The sequence below is a fragment of the Amphiprion ocellaris genome, chromosome 9 (assembly GCF_022539595.1).
Source record: "Amphiprion ocellaris isolate individual 3 ecotype Okinawa chromosome 9, ASM2253959v1, whole genome shotgun sequence".
NCBI classification, from domain to species: Eukaryota; Metazoa; Chordata; class Actinopteri; family Pomacentridae; genus Amphiprion; species Amphiprion ocellaris.
The window spans coordinates 8,213,943-8,231,470 of NC_072774.1; the positions used below are offsets into that span (position 1 = coordinate 8,213,943).

The 17,528-nt window shown below is 43.7% G+C and overlaps 1 protein-coding gene across 4 annotated transcripts in view; it reads left to right on the top strand.

The window, feature by feature from the left end:
• Positions 1-17,528, top strand: part of fhod3b (formin homology 2 domain containing 3b) — a 130,552-nt gene that overhangs the window by 81,208 nt on the left and 31,816 nt on the right. For all 4 annotated transcript variants that reach the window (XM_023299403.3, XM_023299399.3, XM_023299400.3 and 1 more), the window contains exon 6: positions 17,432-17,526. In XM_023299403.3, coding sequence (XP_023155171.2) covers positions 17,432-17,526 — 95 coding nt within the window. The remainder of the gene's footprint in view (positions 1-17,431; positions 17,527-17,528) is intronic.

Genomic DNA, 17,528 nt, shown 5'->3' on the forward strand with positions numbered 1-17,528 from the left:
GCTGGAATATGTCACAATGAAATTAATCTAGTTAATAATTATGTCAAACACTGCATTTAGTGTTTGCAACAGCTTCAAATGGATTTGTGCTATTTTGATATATTAAGTATATAAACGTTTTCCTCATTTACATAGCCTTAGCCCTTATGTGTCCTCAATACTTGTCAGCAAGACATATCATTTAAGTGTTACAGACAAATAGAAGCAACAAATCACTGTAGAATTAAATAAATGATTAAGGAAAGGGAAGACAAAAAATCTTAAAGTCTTATTAATACCATATCTTACATGTCTTCTAGAAAAAAACATTACTGATTGCCATTGAGAGTAGAATTTAATAATAATAATAATAATAAATTTTATTTATAAAGCGCTTTTCCAAAAGCTCAAAGACGCTGTACATAAAATACAATAAGATAGAACAAAACAGATAATTAAAATCAGTAGATAGTAAACAAGTTCAAGATAAAATACAGAATCACTTAAGGAAAGCAGATCTAAAAAGGTGAGTCTTTAAAAGGGATTTAAATGTGGTGAGGTTGGTGCAGTCACGGAGGGCATGGGGGAGTGAGTTCCAGAGAGTGGGGGCGGCAATGGCGAAGGCTCTGTCCCCCCAATGTCGCCGGCTGGTCCTGTGCGGGATGGAAAGGAGGTTTGTGTGGGAGGAACGGAGATTCCTGGGGGGGGTGTAGGGGAGGAGCAAATCGGTAAGGTAAGAGGGGGCTAGATTATGGATGGACTTGAAGGTGAGGAGAAGCAGTTTGTACTGGATGCGGTGTGAAATGGGGAGCCAATGGAGGTTCCGCAGGACGGGTGTGATATGGTCGTGAGAACAGGTTCGGGTGAGGAGTCGGGCAGCAGAGTTTTGAATGAGTTGAAGTTTATTGAGAACTTTGGAGGTGGAGCCGAAGAGAACGCTATTGCAGTAGTCAAGGCGGGAAGTGACGAAGGCATGAATGAGGGTTTCAGCGGCTGAGAAGGAGAGGAAGGGGCGGAGACGGGCGACGTTGCGGAGATGGAAATAGGCAGTTTTGGTGATCTGATTAATGTGGGGTTCAAAAGTGAGGTTGCTGTCAAATATCACACCGAGGTTGCGGATGTGAGCAGAAGGAGATAGGGTGGTGTTATCAATGGTAATGGGGGGGGTGGGGAAATGGTGTGAGTGATTTAGGTCCAATAAGGATGAGATCAGTCTTGTCACAGTTTAGCAGGAGAAAATTTTTCCTCATCCAGGATTTAATGTCGGCCAGGCAGCTGGAGAGAGAGGGGAGGGTGGTGGTGGCGGTGGTGTTGGTGGAGATGTAGAGTTGGATATCATCGGCGTAGCAATGGAAGTGTAGGTTGTGGCGGCGGATGATGTTGCCGAGGGGGAGGAGGTACAGGATAAAGAGGAGGGGGCCAAGTACTGATCCTTGAGGGACACCATGGGACAGGGGGGCGGTGGGTGATGTGCAGTTGTTGACCTTGATGAATTGTTGTCGATTAGTGAGATATGATGTGAACCAGGTGAGGGCGGTGCCGGTGATGTTAATGGAGGATTGAAGGCGGGACAGGAGGATGGAGTGATTGATTGTGTCAAATGCTGCAGAGAGGTCGAGAAGAATGAGGATGGTGACTTGTCCAGAGTCTGAGGAGAGGAGGAGATCATTGGTGACCTTGAGGAGAGCAGTTTCAGTGCTGTGATGAGAGCGGAATCCGGATTGAAAGGTTTCATACAGGTTGTTGGAGGTGAGGTGAGTTTTCAACTGGGCAGCGACGACACGTTCTAATGTTTTGGATATGAAGGGGAGATTGGAGATGGGCCGGAAGTTGTGAGGGGAGGTTGGATCCAAACCAGGTTTTTTGAGGATGGGGGAGACAGAGGCGAGCTTGAGGGGTGAGGGGACACAGCCAGTACTGAGGGAAGTGTTGATGATGTTAGAGATGAGGGGGGCGATAACAGGGAGGCAGTTTTTGAGGAGGGCAGTGGGGATGGGGTCCAGGCAGGATGTGGAGTTTTTAGTTCCAGTGATGAATTTGGGCAGGTCCAGGGGGGAAACGGGCGAGAAGTGGGCCAGGGGGGGAAAGTTCAGAGGGTTTGGTGGAGGAGAGGGGGGATCAAGTGAAGTGGGAGAGGTGACAAGGCTGCTGTGGATGGAGATGATTTTGTTATGAAAAAAAGAGAGGAACAGGTTGCATTTGTCAGTGGTGAACGAGTTTGAGACGGTGTCCGGGGGGGCAAGGAGTTTATTGACAGTTGAGAAGAGGGATTTGGGGTTGTTGGAGCTGGTATTGATCAGGTCAGAGTAGAAAGTGGACCGTGCAGATTTCAGGGCGTCTTTGTATTGTTGGAGGAAGTCGGAGTAGGCTTGGCGGTGAACCGTCAGGTTTGTTTTCTTGACAAGACGTTCTAGCTGTCGTTTATGGGCTTTCATGAGGTGGAGTTCAGGGGTGTACCATGGAGCAGAGTGGGAGAAAGTAACTAATTTGGATTTGAGGGGAGCAAGCTGATCAAGACAGGAAGAGAGAGTATGATTGTAGTGGTTGATGAGGTCAGTGGGGTTATTGATTGACGGGGGAGGGGAGACGGACAATGCAGTGGTCAGTGAGGCGGAGAATACAGAGGGGGAGAGTGATCTGGTGTTTCTAAAAAAGATTGTCCGTTTTTCCTTGGGCAGGGGGGTGGGGAGGCTGATGTCCATAGTTATTGCTAGGTGGTCAGAGATGGAGAGATGACAGCTGGAGATATTTAGGACTGTAAGACCAGAGGAGCAAACCAGATCGAGGATGTGTCCATGGTTGTGGGTGGGGAAATTGACATGCTGGGTGAGGTTGAGTGATTGTAGGAGATCTAGGAAGTCAGAGGCAGATTTACTGTGAAGGTTGTCCATGTGAAAGTTGAAGTCACCAAGGATGAGGACTGACGGAGATGTAGCTAATAGCTGGGTGGCAAAGTGGGAAAAGTCAGGGAGAAATGAGGGGTTTGGTTTAGGTGGGCGGTAAATGATAGCAGTGACCATTGGGGTGGGACCGGGTGATTTAAAAACAAGGTGTTCAAAGGAGGGGGAGGCAGGGATGGAAAGTGGGATGGTTGTGAAGACCTGTTTGTGGATGACTGCGATGCCGCCTCCTCGACCTTCTGGGCGGGGTGAGTTGAGGTACGTGTATCCGGAGGGGGTGGCTTGGTTGAGTGGGTAGAAGTCCAGTGGTTTGTGCCATGTTTCGGTTAGACAGAGGAAGTCCAGTTTATTGTCCAGGATGAATAATTGTAGAGTGGGGCCTTTGCTGGTGACGGAGCGGGTGTTGAAGAGGGCAAAGTTCAGGTGAAGTGTGGATGTGTGATTAGGGGAGGGCTTCTGGGGACAAGGCTGTGAGGTCCGTGGAAGTGGGCGAAGGTTAGCAAAATGGCAGTTTCTGAGGGAGGGCTGCCGAGGTTGTCTGAAGCTGATGATGGTGGGGATTTGGCAGCTTGTTGAATTCTGGTACTGCGGGGGTGACGGGCAAGGGGAGCCAGAGGGGGGAGGCAGTGGGTGTGCTGGAGGGGAAGATGGGGGGAGTTCCAGGTGGGGACAGAGGGGGGCGCTGTAGCTGGGAGGCGGTTCAGTGAAGCGTGAAGAAGAGATGGATGTAAACACTGGCACTAGTCAGTCTGAAGTGTGGACGGTGTATTGGATATTTGAGATTAAAAGTGATCTGCCGGACCTGTTTGGATGGATGCCATCACTGTTAAAATATTCTGGCCTGTTCCAGAAACAGTTAAAATTGTCAATAAAGTTAATTCTGCTGGCACGGCAGAACGAGCTAATCCAGGTGTTCAGGCTGAGCAGTCTGCTGAAGCGCTCAGAGTTGTTGTTTACCGTTGGTAGGGGCCCGCTAATAAAAATAGACTTTCCGCAGTCTTTCAGTAAGTCCGTCAGATTTTGAAAATCACGTTTTGTCTGCTCAGACTGGGGGCGCGCTGTGTCGTTGCAGCCGACGTGAAGGATAATGCGGTGTACAGAGGAGGGGAGTGAGCGGAGAACGGAAGGAATTTTAACAGCGATGTCTGCAGCTGTAGCACCGGGGAATGACAGTGTGATAGCGTTAAAGAACCTGATGCCTCTCATGATACTGTCGCCAATGATGAGCGTAGAGGGGGCGAAGAGTGGGGCAAGTGGTGGACGGGAGGTTGTGAACTTACGGGAGAGGTGGCGTGGAGGGCTTCCGGCTGAGGCTGCGTCGGGGCTGGTGTGCAGAGGAGCCGCTGCGGGTGCCAGCTGTCCCTGTGGCTCGGTGTCGGTAAGGGTGGAGGTGATGGTGGAGCGATGGAAACGCGGCGATGAGGAGTCTACAAACTCGGGTTGTAGACAGCTGCCATGATGGTCCAAGTCTTTGCCGACGGACCCGGCGGAGTGGCGGCGAACCGCGTCCCGCAGCAGACGTCGTCGGGAGGTTGCGGAGGATATCCGGGTTTGGGACCGCTGGGTTTGTTGCTCTCCGGAGGAGGACCGAGTGCTGCCGGTCGCCCGCGGAGGGGAGACCCTGCCGGTGGAGCCAGGCTGAGCCCGGGGGCCACCGCACGTTTGCGCGGAGGTGGTCTTTGCGCCGGCGTCCAGCGGCGACCGGGAAGTAGCCGCCCCCGATGAGGAGGCCGGCCGATCCGCAGCGTTGGACGTCGGGGGGTCCAGAGCCTTTGGCGGTCCGTCGTCTGTTCGGATGGGAGCCGCAGAGGCTCCGGCAGCTGGCAGGTTGGAGGAAGAGGAGGCGTCGCCGCCGATCAGCCTCGCCGCCGGGTTGGCGGGCCGGGGCTTGGCCGGTAGGGACAGAGCCGCAAAGCTGATGAGATTTGGTCGGGCCGGGGAGACGGTGTGGTCGTTGCGGCTGCTTTTGCCACGAATGACGACCTCGGACCAGGATGGATGTCGGTTCGGGGTTGAACAGGACGAGGGCCGGGGGCTGACGGGGACCCACGGGAGGGTGTCATGGAGGGAGGACTGGACTGAAGCGAGGTAGCGGGACTGCTTGCAGGCGACGTTCATGTAGGAGGTGAGTATATCTGATTTGATTTTTAGCTCCTCAGTTAGACGACGGATGTCAGCCTTCAGGCGGATGATGGTTGTGTTGGCTGCATCTAGTTCAGAGGTGTGGGGGGGGGCAGACAAGGAAGTGGTGTCCGGTGAAGAGTCCCTGGCTGTGTCCGCCATGTCCCTGGCTTCCGAAAACTAAACAGTGAACTAGGATTGTTACTGTGGTGCTATAAAGCCCTTATCTGCTGCTGTTTGCATCCAAACACTGTAACACTGTAACACACCGACGTGTTGAGCCACCGCAGCTAGTTAGCCGCTGCTGATAGCACTGTCCGTTAGCAGTTAGCTGCGGTTAGCCTCTGACCGGCGAAGTCTGAAAGTTCTTTACAAGGTGGTTTACGCTCAAAGTCTTTTCATCAGAAGGTGTAGCTTTGTACAAAAATAAAAATCTGTCAAAAGTCTGTCACGGCAGGACAAGGAGTTTGTCTCGCTGCGACTAATAATAATGTGGGAGCGGGAGCCCGACAAAACACGTCCTTCAGTCAGCCGTCATCACGTGACTCTAGAATTTAGTTTTAGGAATGATAGGTCTTTGAGATCCATGCAGGTGGAGGCAGTGATTTCCATTAAATCATTAATTAAAGGTGGAGTCCGTAGCCATGTTTTTATATCGAGTTTTATATGCATTTTGTAGTAACAGAAATTGAAACTGCCAATTGAAAAACGCTTCCACATTTTTACCAAAAACAAGTTTATACTCACCTGAGGTGATTTTTGACTTTTTTCATAAAGAATTAATGCACATAATGTGGAATGGAAACACTTCTTTCGAATAGATTCTAATGTAGCTTCTCTCATTACACTGCATCCAGCGCTAACAATGGACTTTCTTGCTTTTTATGCTCTCACTTAATGTCGATGAAAAGCTTGAAAACAAAGGAAGCGGTGCAGAAGTCTAATTTCTTCCATGAACATTTAAATTGCAACAAGCTGAATGGTTATTTTGGAATTTTCCCCAATGGCGTCACCAAAATACTGCATACCCCAGCTTTAAAGACTTACTTGGATAACAGTGAAGTCTTTTTGTAACATGTTTGCATTCTCATATGATGTTTTTTTATATGCTGGATGATGTCTAATAAACAAAAGCAGTCAACACCATTGCTGAGAATTTCCACCTTAAAACTGCACTAATTCTACTTCCACAGTGGGGCAGGACAATTAACTGAAAGGTTATTATGGAATTTTTGCCCAATGGCGCCAACAAAATACTGCCTACATCACCTTTAAGTCATACAATTCAACCTTAGTAGAGGTTTAAGAATTAAACTACATGTATTGGAGACTCTCATTTAAAGTAAAGTACTGCTGATACATCAGGCACACACTCGGCAAAATATAGACTTTTTTGGAATTGTGTGCCCCCTAAATTTGCTTTTGTGCCATTTGCTTTTACAAGACTTTCTGTTCCATTTATGTATAACCTACCAAATAACACGGGTTGACATAGAAACACACCACTGTTGACAGCACTGTAAGTGCTTCCACAGCCCCTAAAATAAAAGCAGCTTGTGCTAAAAGGTCAGAGAAGTTCCAGCAGTAAGCTCAAACTTTTTCATTGTGGTAAGAGAGCGATCCCCATGGTACTAATTATCATGAGCAAAACAGGGAGATGAGTTGGAAGAACAAATCACAAGGTTTCCTCCTGGATCTCCGTTCCAGTTGCAGAATTCATAATAAGAGCACTAACAAAAGCAGCGACCGTGTTTAATTGGTAACTGTAAAAAATGGGAGCGTCAGACGGAGAGAGCAGATTAAAGACAAACCAATTACAGTCGACTTGAAGCAATTATTCTCCGCTTTGAAATGTCCACTGTTGACATTCCTCGCCATAAGCCATGTTTTTAGCTACACTTTCCCTGTGTGCGCTTCTTAAAGGCCGTGCCATTTCTGTCTGCACACTACTGTTGGCACAACACTTGCCATCTCTAAGCCACGGTGGAAAGAAATTGGAAGTGAAGCTTTAGTTTTTGATCTGTTTTTTTTTTATACACCTTTCAGGTACATTTTTGGAAAACACTAAACACTGCATGGATTATCTTCATAGCCAGAGGGCCATATCTCACCACACGCTGTATTATGATACACAGGTTTACGTGCCATAACTTGCAAATTTATGTTTTTTAACAGATACGCAGTAGGACTTGTTGTGAACAGTCGAGAAGTATTGCTGTACGGAATAAGTCATGCCTGTATTTCATTTTTCTGCTTTTATCTCACCTTCTCTCTTGTGTGTCTCTCTCCTGCTACCGTTTTAAGATCTCCTGCTTTTAATGACACGGCTGTTATAATGCCATAAGTTGAAGCACCTTGACTTCCCCATTTCCAGAGGGAAGTGCTCAGACGGCCTCAGTGGGGAAAAGGGAGATGTGTTCTAGTCAAGTGTTTCATTGCCTCTTAAACTGTCTGGGACCTGGAACATTGCTCCCAATGCAGCGCTCAGTGCAGCTTTTAGTGTCACACAGCAGTAACTTTAGAGGGCAGCACAAAGCTGCAAGTGCACCTGAAACACAAGACCCTTTTGTTGGAACTGTTTTCAGTCCTTGTGGCGTTTTCTGGCTGTAAAGGCATTAAGTTTTATCTGTGTGCAGATCAGCAGGACGGAGAGTCAAGTGACACATCTGTGCAGTGGTTTTCATCTGTGTACCATCATGAGGGTGTGTGATCCAAAGACAACAGTGAACAATTTTCACATATTCACTCCTACTTTGTAGCTGTAGCAGCTGCTGTGGGGATCGGTTGGATTAAAATCCTGCAAACTCCTTTTTGAGAAGAACCGCTGTAGGAATAGTTAAAGTCTATATAGTTTAACTGGCTGAACAAAAAAAACAACCAGTGTGTTTGAAAGAAAAAATTCAAAAATATCCAAAATTCTGTATTTCTCAGAGCTAGAAACTGAAAAAACTGCGACGAATCTGTGAATTTTCCTCTTTCCAAAAGTCCTTAAACATATCATGTGTGACATGTGGTTACTTTAGGGACGAGTCTATGCTTAAAATTGTGATATTTCATCAAACTCACCTTATTCTCCATGTCTCACTACACACTTCAAGCTTTTGCAGTAACCAGATATTGTATAAAATAAAAAAGCAAAAAAAAAAAGAAAAGGAAATAAACTCTGCACTCCTCAGCGCAACCGTGAAGCTATAAATGACTCACCTGCGACAAATAGCGACTTGATAAAAAATCAGGGACTTTTAAGCTAAACTGGGCTGAACTGCAGGCTGTGTACACAAAACATAACCATGCTTCTAGCAATGATTGTGTTGTTCGCAAAGAAGAGCAGGACTTTGTATTGCAGTGAAAAAATCTTTAATAATCAGTCACAAAGTCCGTATAGTTTCATAAGGACAGCCTGCTGCATATCAAAATAAACAGTAGAACTGTCCAGTGATATATTTTTCTCTTTGCACCAATGAATGATCTGGTTTCGAAACATGTCTGTGAACATTTTAGTGAAAAAGTTAACAGAATTTAGTTTCATCATACACTAAGCACATTTTTTCCCAAACTGTAAATCACACAGTGTCCCATCATCACGGTTCTGATATAACCAGATTCTGTACTACTTCACCAACGCAATTATGAAAAGTTAGCTTTACTGCCAGCATTTTAGATTAAGATACATGTGAAAACTGGTAATACAAAAAAAGCTGCATCTGTTATGAAATGATGGAAGATCTGGATAGTGTAGACTTTTGGAAGTAAAGAAAGATACAGCTTGTATATGGCTAGCGTTTAAAATTACCAAAATAAAAGCCTAAATTTAAAGGTAGCAAAATGACCCTTAAAATAGCTCAGGGCTCTAAGGGTTAATTTAGATTCTGGACCATTGTTGTGACTATTGTGCTGAGCTCAGAGTGAAAAAGCAGCCATGGTTGGGTTAACAGCAGCACTGGAAGCTCCTCTTGGAAACAGTGTGTATTGTGTTGTCTGGCTGTGTTACAGGTCGTCTGCTCTGGAGAGGGAGACCTTTACGATGGCCCGTCGTCTGGATAAACATTTCCACTCTGTCTGTGCTGAGCCGTGTGACTTCGGTATCAATACGCAGTGCGGTTCTGCTTATTACTGGTGTAATCGCTTCCTTGTTTTTGTGATCGTGCAGGTTTAGGAGGAGATAAGGCGGTGCTTTGTTAATTCCTCCAGGATAAAGGGGAATATGAGAGGGGAAACACAGGAACTGCTGACACACATATGTGTTTGGAGGGACAAGGAGCTCTCCAGGAATGCCCCCGTCGTACCAACAGAAACTTGAACTCCTGGTTTGTAATGAGATCCCTCGGGAACACGAGCATGTTTTCCACCCAGTCTCCTGAAAGTTTCTGAACCAGCCACCGCTGCTGGCCCTTTGTGCACATTTTTTCAATCTGAAAAACACTCACTCACGATACCTGCTCTTTGTGGTGACATGGATTCAATTAGTCACATTTTAATGCAGGTTGTGATCTAGAGGTTGCAGTTTTAAGGTTGTTTCTTCGTGTTACCCACCAAAAACTGCATGTAAGGTTTTGTCTTCTTGAGGACAACCTGTGATATTTTCATACATAATGTGGCTTTTGTACCTGTCTAAGACTTTCCTCTTTAAGATAAATTCATTTGGTCAGAGGAAATTTAGGAAATGAGCATTAGGCATGGTTTCAGCCAACAACCTTCCAACTCTCAGGCAACATTTTGCTTTTCTGCTTCCAGCATGGCCTCTCTTTGTAGATTAAATCACCAGCTTTCAGACATCAACCCCATAGACTGCTTCATACTCACTTCAAAAAAGCAACACAACCTGTCATTTTAACATCCTTCACCAGCACAAACGCAACCTGTTGTCATGTTTTCAGTTAAACTTCAAGCCAAATATGTCCCACTCGCTCTGTGTCGGACCCCTCCGGCCCTCACATGAGCAGACAGCCTGCATCTGAACCCAATTCAACCCCACCTGCCTGACCTATATTCCGCCTCCCCTTGTTCTTCGCCCTACATCTGTAGAAGTTTTTAACCTAAGCAAACACACGGGCAGTGGAATTACAACCCTTGTCCCGGAGCCTGTTTTACTGTAACAGAATTCAGTACACAAGCCAATTATGCTTTAAGAATGTTTGATTTGGTTCATTTCTCGAGCTCTTATTTTATCATCTCTGACCTTGCCGTCTAAGATACATAAACTATCATTTGGAAAAAAAATAAATCTTTTGCAGTAATGTAGCACTCAGGGCAAATAGGCTGAAATCCTCGACATTTTAGAGGTGGGGGGTTTTACGAGCGATTTTTCTTTTTTTTTTTGTAAGCTGACTGTTTTTTGGGACTGAATTCAGTGTGTGACTGGCCAGAAGCAGAGCGAATCACACCACCGCTCTCTTAAGAGCACTAAGAATTTACCGCAGCTCATCTTTCAGCTCGCTTTACAAGTGGGTGGATGTCATGGAGCAGCTTTTATGCCAAAGTCTTTCCCACTTGGATGGGATGCAAAAACCTCATCTGCTGGACATCATCCAGTTCTTCATTGTTCTCGAGTAGTTTTCCCAAATTTCTTTAGCACCTCTTCTAGAAGAAGTAGAGAAAATGTCGCATATTTTAGCCTTTTTATTCTCCTCATATTATTGTAGTCCACTCAGCTGTGCCCGACTCAGCACTGCAGAGCCTGTGGAGCTTGCTCAGCCAAATACCGAAGAGCCTCCCCTGCCTTACTTCATGCTGTTGTTCCATTAGGTGCGTTTGTTTGTCTACGGGGAATTCGTTTGGGCTCCGGCCCCACAGTAAATTGTGTCGAATGCTGGCAGACATGTATCCAGGTCTGAAAATGGAAGCATCCCCCTGTTGTTTTACTGTACGGGGCTCAATGTAAGTCTGGCAGTCGGCTCAGTGGCTGGAATAGTTCTGGCAGAGGCAGTTTGTCTGGCTCTAATGGTCTGGGTGATTAGCTGACTAGCAAATAGAACAGAACCCATGAACATGTCTTAATCCAGTTCATATACAGTAATAGCTGACTAATAAACTTGTCTTTTTATGGCAGACAGACTCTAAATCAGGACCCCGCTAGGAGGCATGGATGCAGTAATGAGAAATGTCAGTAGCAAAAAGAAAATCAGTCAGCTTTTAGCCTAATCATTAAATACGGTTTCATTACTTTTTCTTACTGACACTAAATTCTGCAAAATAAAACTGGTATGAGGACAGCTACATTTTTAGTCATGCTAGCAGATTGACTGAGCTGGAGGAGAGAAGTTGATCAGTCTCGTGTCACTGTTACCATGGCTGTACATATTTAAACCACAGACTGGTAGATCGGGTATAACCTCTATTTGTCATGAATGACATTGTTCATATTGTTACAAATCAATGTTTGCTGGGAAATCTTGGGTTCTGGCCTTTATGTGGATGTTACTATGACCTTCACAGTATTAGACAAGTGGCCACTAAGTGTACACAGTGCATCTGTAGCATTTATTTGGAGTATAAGTCCAATTTTTGCTCACCTTTTACTGATGTGTTTCTTCTAAGGGGGATAGCTGTATCTTTTTGTACTAAGCTGGTAGTGTTCATGGGGGATTTAGTGCTTTTTTTTTGCTGTAAACAGTGCTGATGAGAGCGAACCAAAACCGTGAAGTAGCAAGTCGTTAAAAAGGAGAGTTTAAAAAGACACCATAAAGGTCCTTAGAGCGAAAAGGAACCAAGACTTTTTCCATGGGTTCATCACTACAAATGACCCTTTTCACGAACAAATAGTCATGCAGTCCACCGTTAATATAAAACTACTGATTATAGCCACTTTAAATATTTACTTAACTGAGGTAGGGAAGGATGTGGGCAGAATCTACTGTATATTTAACATTATGTTACATGAAAAACACATGTCTTAGAGTAAATGTTTGATGAAAATATGTTATTGATGACTCATTATCAGTAATGATCGCCAGTATAGAGAACATGAAACAAAGTGAGTCCACAGGTGAGTCTGGGTCACTTTCCAGAAACCAGTGTGAACACTAAAATAAACGTTTGAGATTTTTATAATTTACTAAAAATATAGTGACATAATGGAGCAAGAATGTACATAAAAAGTCTTTGCCAGACCTTGCAGTGAAACACAGCCAGCTCATGTGGGTAAAGGGAGGCACACTTCAGCGCTGTGAGTGCAGCTTCTGGCTAATGCAGAGCATAACAAGATAAGAGGGCTCTAAGTTGCGCTATTCAGGGATGGAGATTTGGCTCCATCCCAGAGTCGTGGTAAAATAAATGTTGTGCGCTGACAGACAGTTTGGCTGACCCAGTTTAGATAAATTCCAAAATGTAAATGAAACCAAAGGGGGCAAGATTGGTAAGTGAGAGGCGTGGGGAGAATGGACAGGTTTGTAGAAAGTAGCTGATTTCTCGCATCTTTGTCGATGAGCTTTTTTTTTTTTAAACATCCACATATGAGTCAGCTGGCCGGCGTTGGTGCTACCTCCCAGACCTCAGAGTGCTTCTCACCTCCGTAGTGGTCACGGAGCAGCCCTTCCTGCACATTCCTGGGGCTGTGGAAGATAATTGCTGTGGTTTATGAGAGGGAGAGGCCCTGAAGAAACACTTCCACCAGACCTGAGTTGTTTAAGTTCTCTGAGAATTCTCGTTCAGACTGAAGGAATCGGGGTCTGTCTCCTCCGGTCTGTAGGTCTGTGGTTCCCCTTCTGCAGCTTTACATCAATCAAATGCTACTATTCGCTCTTAAGGCCGGTGGGTGTTACATATTGAAAGAAATTGAGTGTGAGAGTGCTGTGCAGATGGCAGGCTGCTCATTGAACACTTCCAAGTTTCTTTTTTAAGCTAAATCTTTCCTCCTTGACTATCCTCCCCCCCCATAATGGCGAGCATCTAAATTCTAATCACAGAGCTTTGAGGGCAGCTCATTGTCTGCCAGCATCTTATTACGTGATATACATGCAAAGGGACCCGGCGATGTTATTGTTGTACTTTCTGTGAGGTATTGTAAAGCTGCTCATGATTATTTAAATGGAGGCCCACATTTTTGGCTCCAGATCAGTGCAGACTCTGGACTCACATGCTCCTCTTATTAACCCTCTTCCAAACTTATTGATGACTATCTGTTGGAGAGTTTAAAAATAAATCCAGAGTTCAGGACCCCGAGTCTTGGCTATTCACAAATGTAAAACAGTGGGAAAGTATTCCACAGTTTAACCCTCTGAAACATAGAACTTCTTATTTAAAAAAGGCATGTTGTCTTGTACAGAAATCACCAGAATTACTACATTTTTAGCTTAAAATCATAATGTTTCATCAAAATGACTTCATTCTCCATGTTTCATGTAAACATTTGCAAAAAAAAAATGCTCCATTGGCACTAACCATTTTCTTTAAAAATCTAAAAATTCTGCGCTTCTTGGTGCAACTGTGAAGCCATGAATCACTCAGCTGCAACCAAGAGTCACATAGCAAAAATTCAGGGACCTTTTAGCTAAACTCGGCTGAACTGCAACCTATGCTCACTCAGCAGATAAGAGAAAAGTATGGAAATAAATAATCAGATGATGAGATTCAGTAAAAGCTAAAAATTCCGGTGCAACAGTGAAGCCTTTAGTGACTCAGCTTTCAAGTTGTGTGACAAAAATTCTGAAGTAGGTTGAGCTGTAGACTGTGTTTTCACAGGAGACAAACATGGAAACAAATGATAAATGTAAGTAGAAAAATATCTATATTATGTAAAGTCACAATGTTTTCAAATTTTGGTGCTTGGAAAAATGTTCTTTTTTGCAATTTTTGTAAAATAAATAATCCAAAAAAATGAACTTTTATTTTGGTTTTGGAATGATTTATGGCATTATAACTGTGTCATTCTACACAGAAGATGTTTTAATTTCCTACATCTTCTAGCCATGCTTTTACTGTTTCCATAGAGGTACAGGACTTTATATTGCAGTGAAAAATGAGCCCACGGTGTGTAAAAATGAGCCAACAATGGCCAGAAACTGTGTTCTTAGTTTTAATGATTTCATCACACTTTTAAAGCAAACTGCAACACACAAGTAACTTAATTTTTTAGAGGCAGTTCATGACTAAGTTAATCAAAATGCACCTAAAATAGCTTCATTTGCAGTCCACATAGGTGATCATAGTGAGAATAAGTAGATCTTTCCTTCAAACCGTTTCAAACCAGACTGACGGCTGCCCATAATGAAAGGAAATTAAATTTTTTAAAAAAACGTTACGGTATCATTTTACCTAACTGTTAAGTACGTGTGGTTTCTGTTCCTTTAAGTGGAATTGTACATAAGTGGCCACTGGTAGTGAATAACTTCATGAAGCAGCACTTTCAATGACTGTGAGAAGAAAAGGTAATGATTGCGTGGTTTCCGGTGCGGTGCATAACTGAGTATCATTGCTGTTTCTTAACTTCTCGCTGGATTAAATTCACATATGATAGAGACATCCTGATTTGGAGTTCTGTATCGGTACAGTTTTTGAAAGAATGCCTTGTGATAACACGTCACATTGATCTAAAAGTCATTTAATTTTGCGGGAAGGTGATAACGTCTCGTCTGTCAGCAGCTGAACATTCATGTTGTGTAATGACACTTTTAAAAAAGCCTCATTAAGGCCATCTATTTTGGTCTGTTTTCAGTGGGCATTCCTTAAAAGCGCGTTGCACAGGTGCACACAAGAGATAAAAGTGTGCAGTGATGATATTGCAGGTCCAATTTGAAACCAAGCATCGTTACTCATCCAGCTAAACTTGCAGCTGTTTGTGGAGCGAATTACTGTAATGCGTTATTTCAGACGTGCTAGTCGCTCTTTATTCCCAGCAGCACGCTCCAGGAATCCATTGTGGGCTCATTAAACCAGCTGTACATCATGTCAGTACTGCTGTCTCCCGTCTGTCTGCAGTCGTCCCGCACAAAGTAATGCAGTTGCTGCTGGGTGGCATTTGGAAGGAGTTAATCATGTTTTCGTAACATTCTGTTGTGGCCTGCTGTCCGTGCTGCTGACTGCTGTGACACACGGCCTCAGAGCTCGCAGCAGGAAAGGACTGTTAGGAATGCTTCTGGCCTGACATGTTGTGAGTAATTAACCCTGATTGATAAAAGATGAACTGTCGCTGCAGCAGCAAACACACACTCCTGCGTCCGCATGCACGAATCGCGTACACGCAGCAGCTGCACCTGGGAATTTTGGCTTATCTACAGCATATTCACGATTTTCATGCCCCTAGAGAGGCGGAGAGGGAAAATGTATGACAGAAACCGCAGGCTCTCATCACAACATGTCATAAGAAACGCAGCAACAAGAGATTAAGTGGTTTTCTACTGAGGAGAATCTAATAAGTCTGTTTATTGAGTTGTCAGTTTCTTAGCTTTTTACTGTTTCAAAGCACCGAGTCTAATACATCTCTAAACTTGATCATGTTTGAGAAAAGCAGGAATTCAGTTCAATTTCATTTCATTTATGTAGCACCAATTCACAACATGTGTCCTGTCACAGCACTTCTAATAGTAAGGTGATGACCTTACAAATTTTAAACAGAGAAATCTAAACAAATCCAAAGTTTGTCATGACTTTTTCAGAAAATTATCTAATGTTTGAAACCCCAAAACTGTAACTTCTGCCAAAAAAATAGTCAAACAAGCGTTCCAGAAATGTTCCAGAGTTCCCATGTTCTCCTACTTCAGCTCTTTCCCTCATGTCAGCTAATGTATCATCCAAAGCTGCTGTACGTTATGACTTATTCAGAACATTCTCTTATGTGATAACAGCAACAGGAGATTAGATGGTTTTCAATTAAAGAGAATCTAATAAGTCTGTTTATTGAGTTGTCTGGTCTTCTACTAATATATCTCTGAGCTTGATCACATTTGAGAAAAACGGGAATATTACGACTTATTCAGAAAATTCTCTAATGCATTACCCCCAAAAACTGTATGTTCTGCCAAAAAACATTCAAACTGGTCCTCCAACAATGTTTTTTTTTTTCATTTTTCCCTGCTCTTTCCTTCGTGTCAGCTAATGTATCATCCAAAGTTGCTGTACATTATGACTTATTCAGAAAATTCTCTTGTGTATTCAGACGACAACAAGAGATTTGATGGTTCTCGATTAAGTGGAATTCAGTATTCACTGAGCTGTCAGTCCTGAGCTTGATCATGTTTGAGAAAAACAGGAATGTCATGACCTTTTCAGAAAATTATTTTAAGTATTACCCCCTAAAACTATAACTTTCACTAAAAAATAAATAAATAAAACATCTCTGAACTTGATCACATTTGAGAAAAGCAGGAATATTATGATTTATTCGGAAAATCCTCCCCCAAAACCGTAACTTCCACCAAAAAAAAAATAGTCAGACAGGCGTTCCAGAAATGTTTCAAAGAGTTCACATGTTCTCCTGCTTCAGCTCTTTTCCTCGTGTCAGCTAATGTATCATCCAAAGTTTGCTGCGGGTTCAAACTGAGCTCATCTTGTTGTGGTTCTTCTGGATGAAAGCATCGACTTCCTGAGTGTGGACAGCCGCTGAGACTCTGTTCTTATAAAAAGACTGCATATTTAAATGGTGCTTTTGTCTATTGCACTGCTGTCCTGTCATCCCCCAACCCTTCTCCAAACCTCCTTCTTTAACAGAAGCCCTACACTTTTACTGCCCCCCATTGGGATCCCTTGGCTCTTATTATGTTCTTACTTATGTATCCTGTTACAGATAGAAGTCATGTCAGCATCCAGCAAGGCGGATATTTCCACTACTCGGTCGTGTCCACTGGCTTGAAGCATGAGTGGACAAGTTTAGATCTTCACTTGTTGTGATTTTAAAAAATGTTTATCTCCCCTTTGAGTGTGTCTTTCTTGATTTAATCACTGTAATCAGTGGAATATCATTGTGCCCTTTCGCTAACGGTACAATGAGTTGGTGCATTTGTGGTTGTGAGTGTGTGTTACAGAAAAACAAATGTGATTTTGCACATTTTTTGGTCACAAAAGTATGAAAACAAGGCACGGTCCACAGTTATATAGTGTGGGCTGAAGTCTCTTCCAGAAGCAGTAAATGTAGATATTTCAAACATTCCTCATATAGACAGACTAAGCTGGTTTCTCATAGCTAATTATTAAAATAATAAACCTTGTTTGTGTTGCATTTTTCTTAGCGATGTTGCTTAACAAGAAGAAAAGAGGATTATCTCTTAATCTTCTGACCATAGTGCAACTCACCTGCATTGCATGGTAAAGGTTCCTCTGAGATTTGAAGTTTCCAACACACAGACAAAAACATTCAGACCAAGCCTTTACTTTTTTAAATTGAGCAAGACAAATATGACGGATTGTTTAAAGAGGAAAGACAAAAACACCAACTGTAATTGCAGAAGATTAACCAAACTGCATCTCTTTCTTTTGTCTTCCTCTCTCTGTCTCTGCAGCTCTTGGTCAGATAATGCTGTACGTGGACGGGATGAACGGCCTCATATCTCACAATGAAACAGTCCAGTGGCTTTACACGCTGGTCGGATCCAAGGT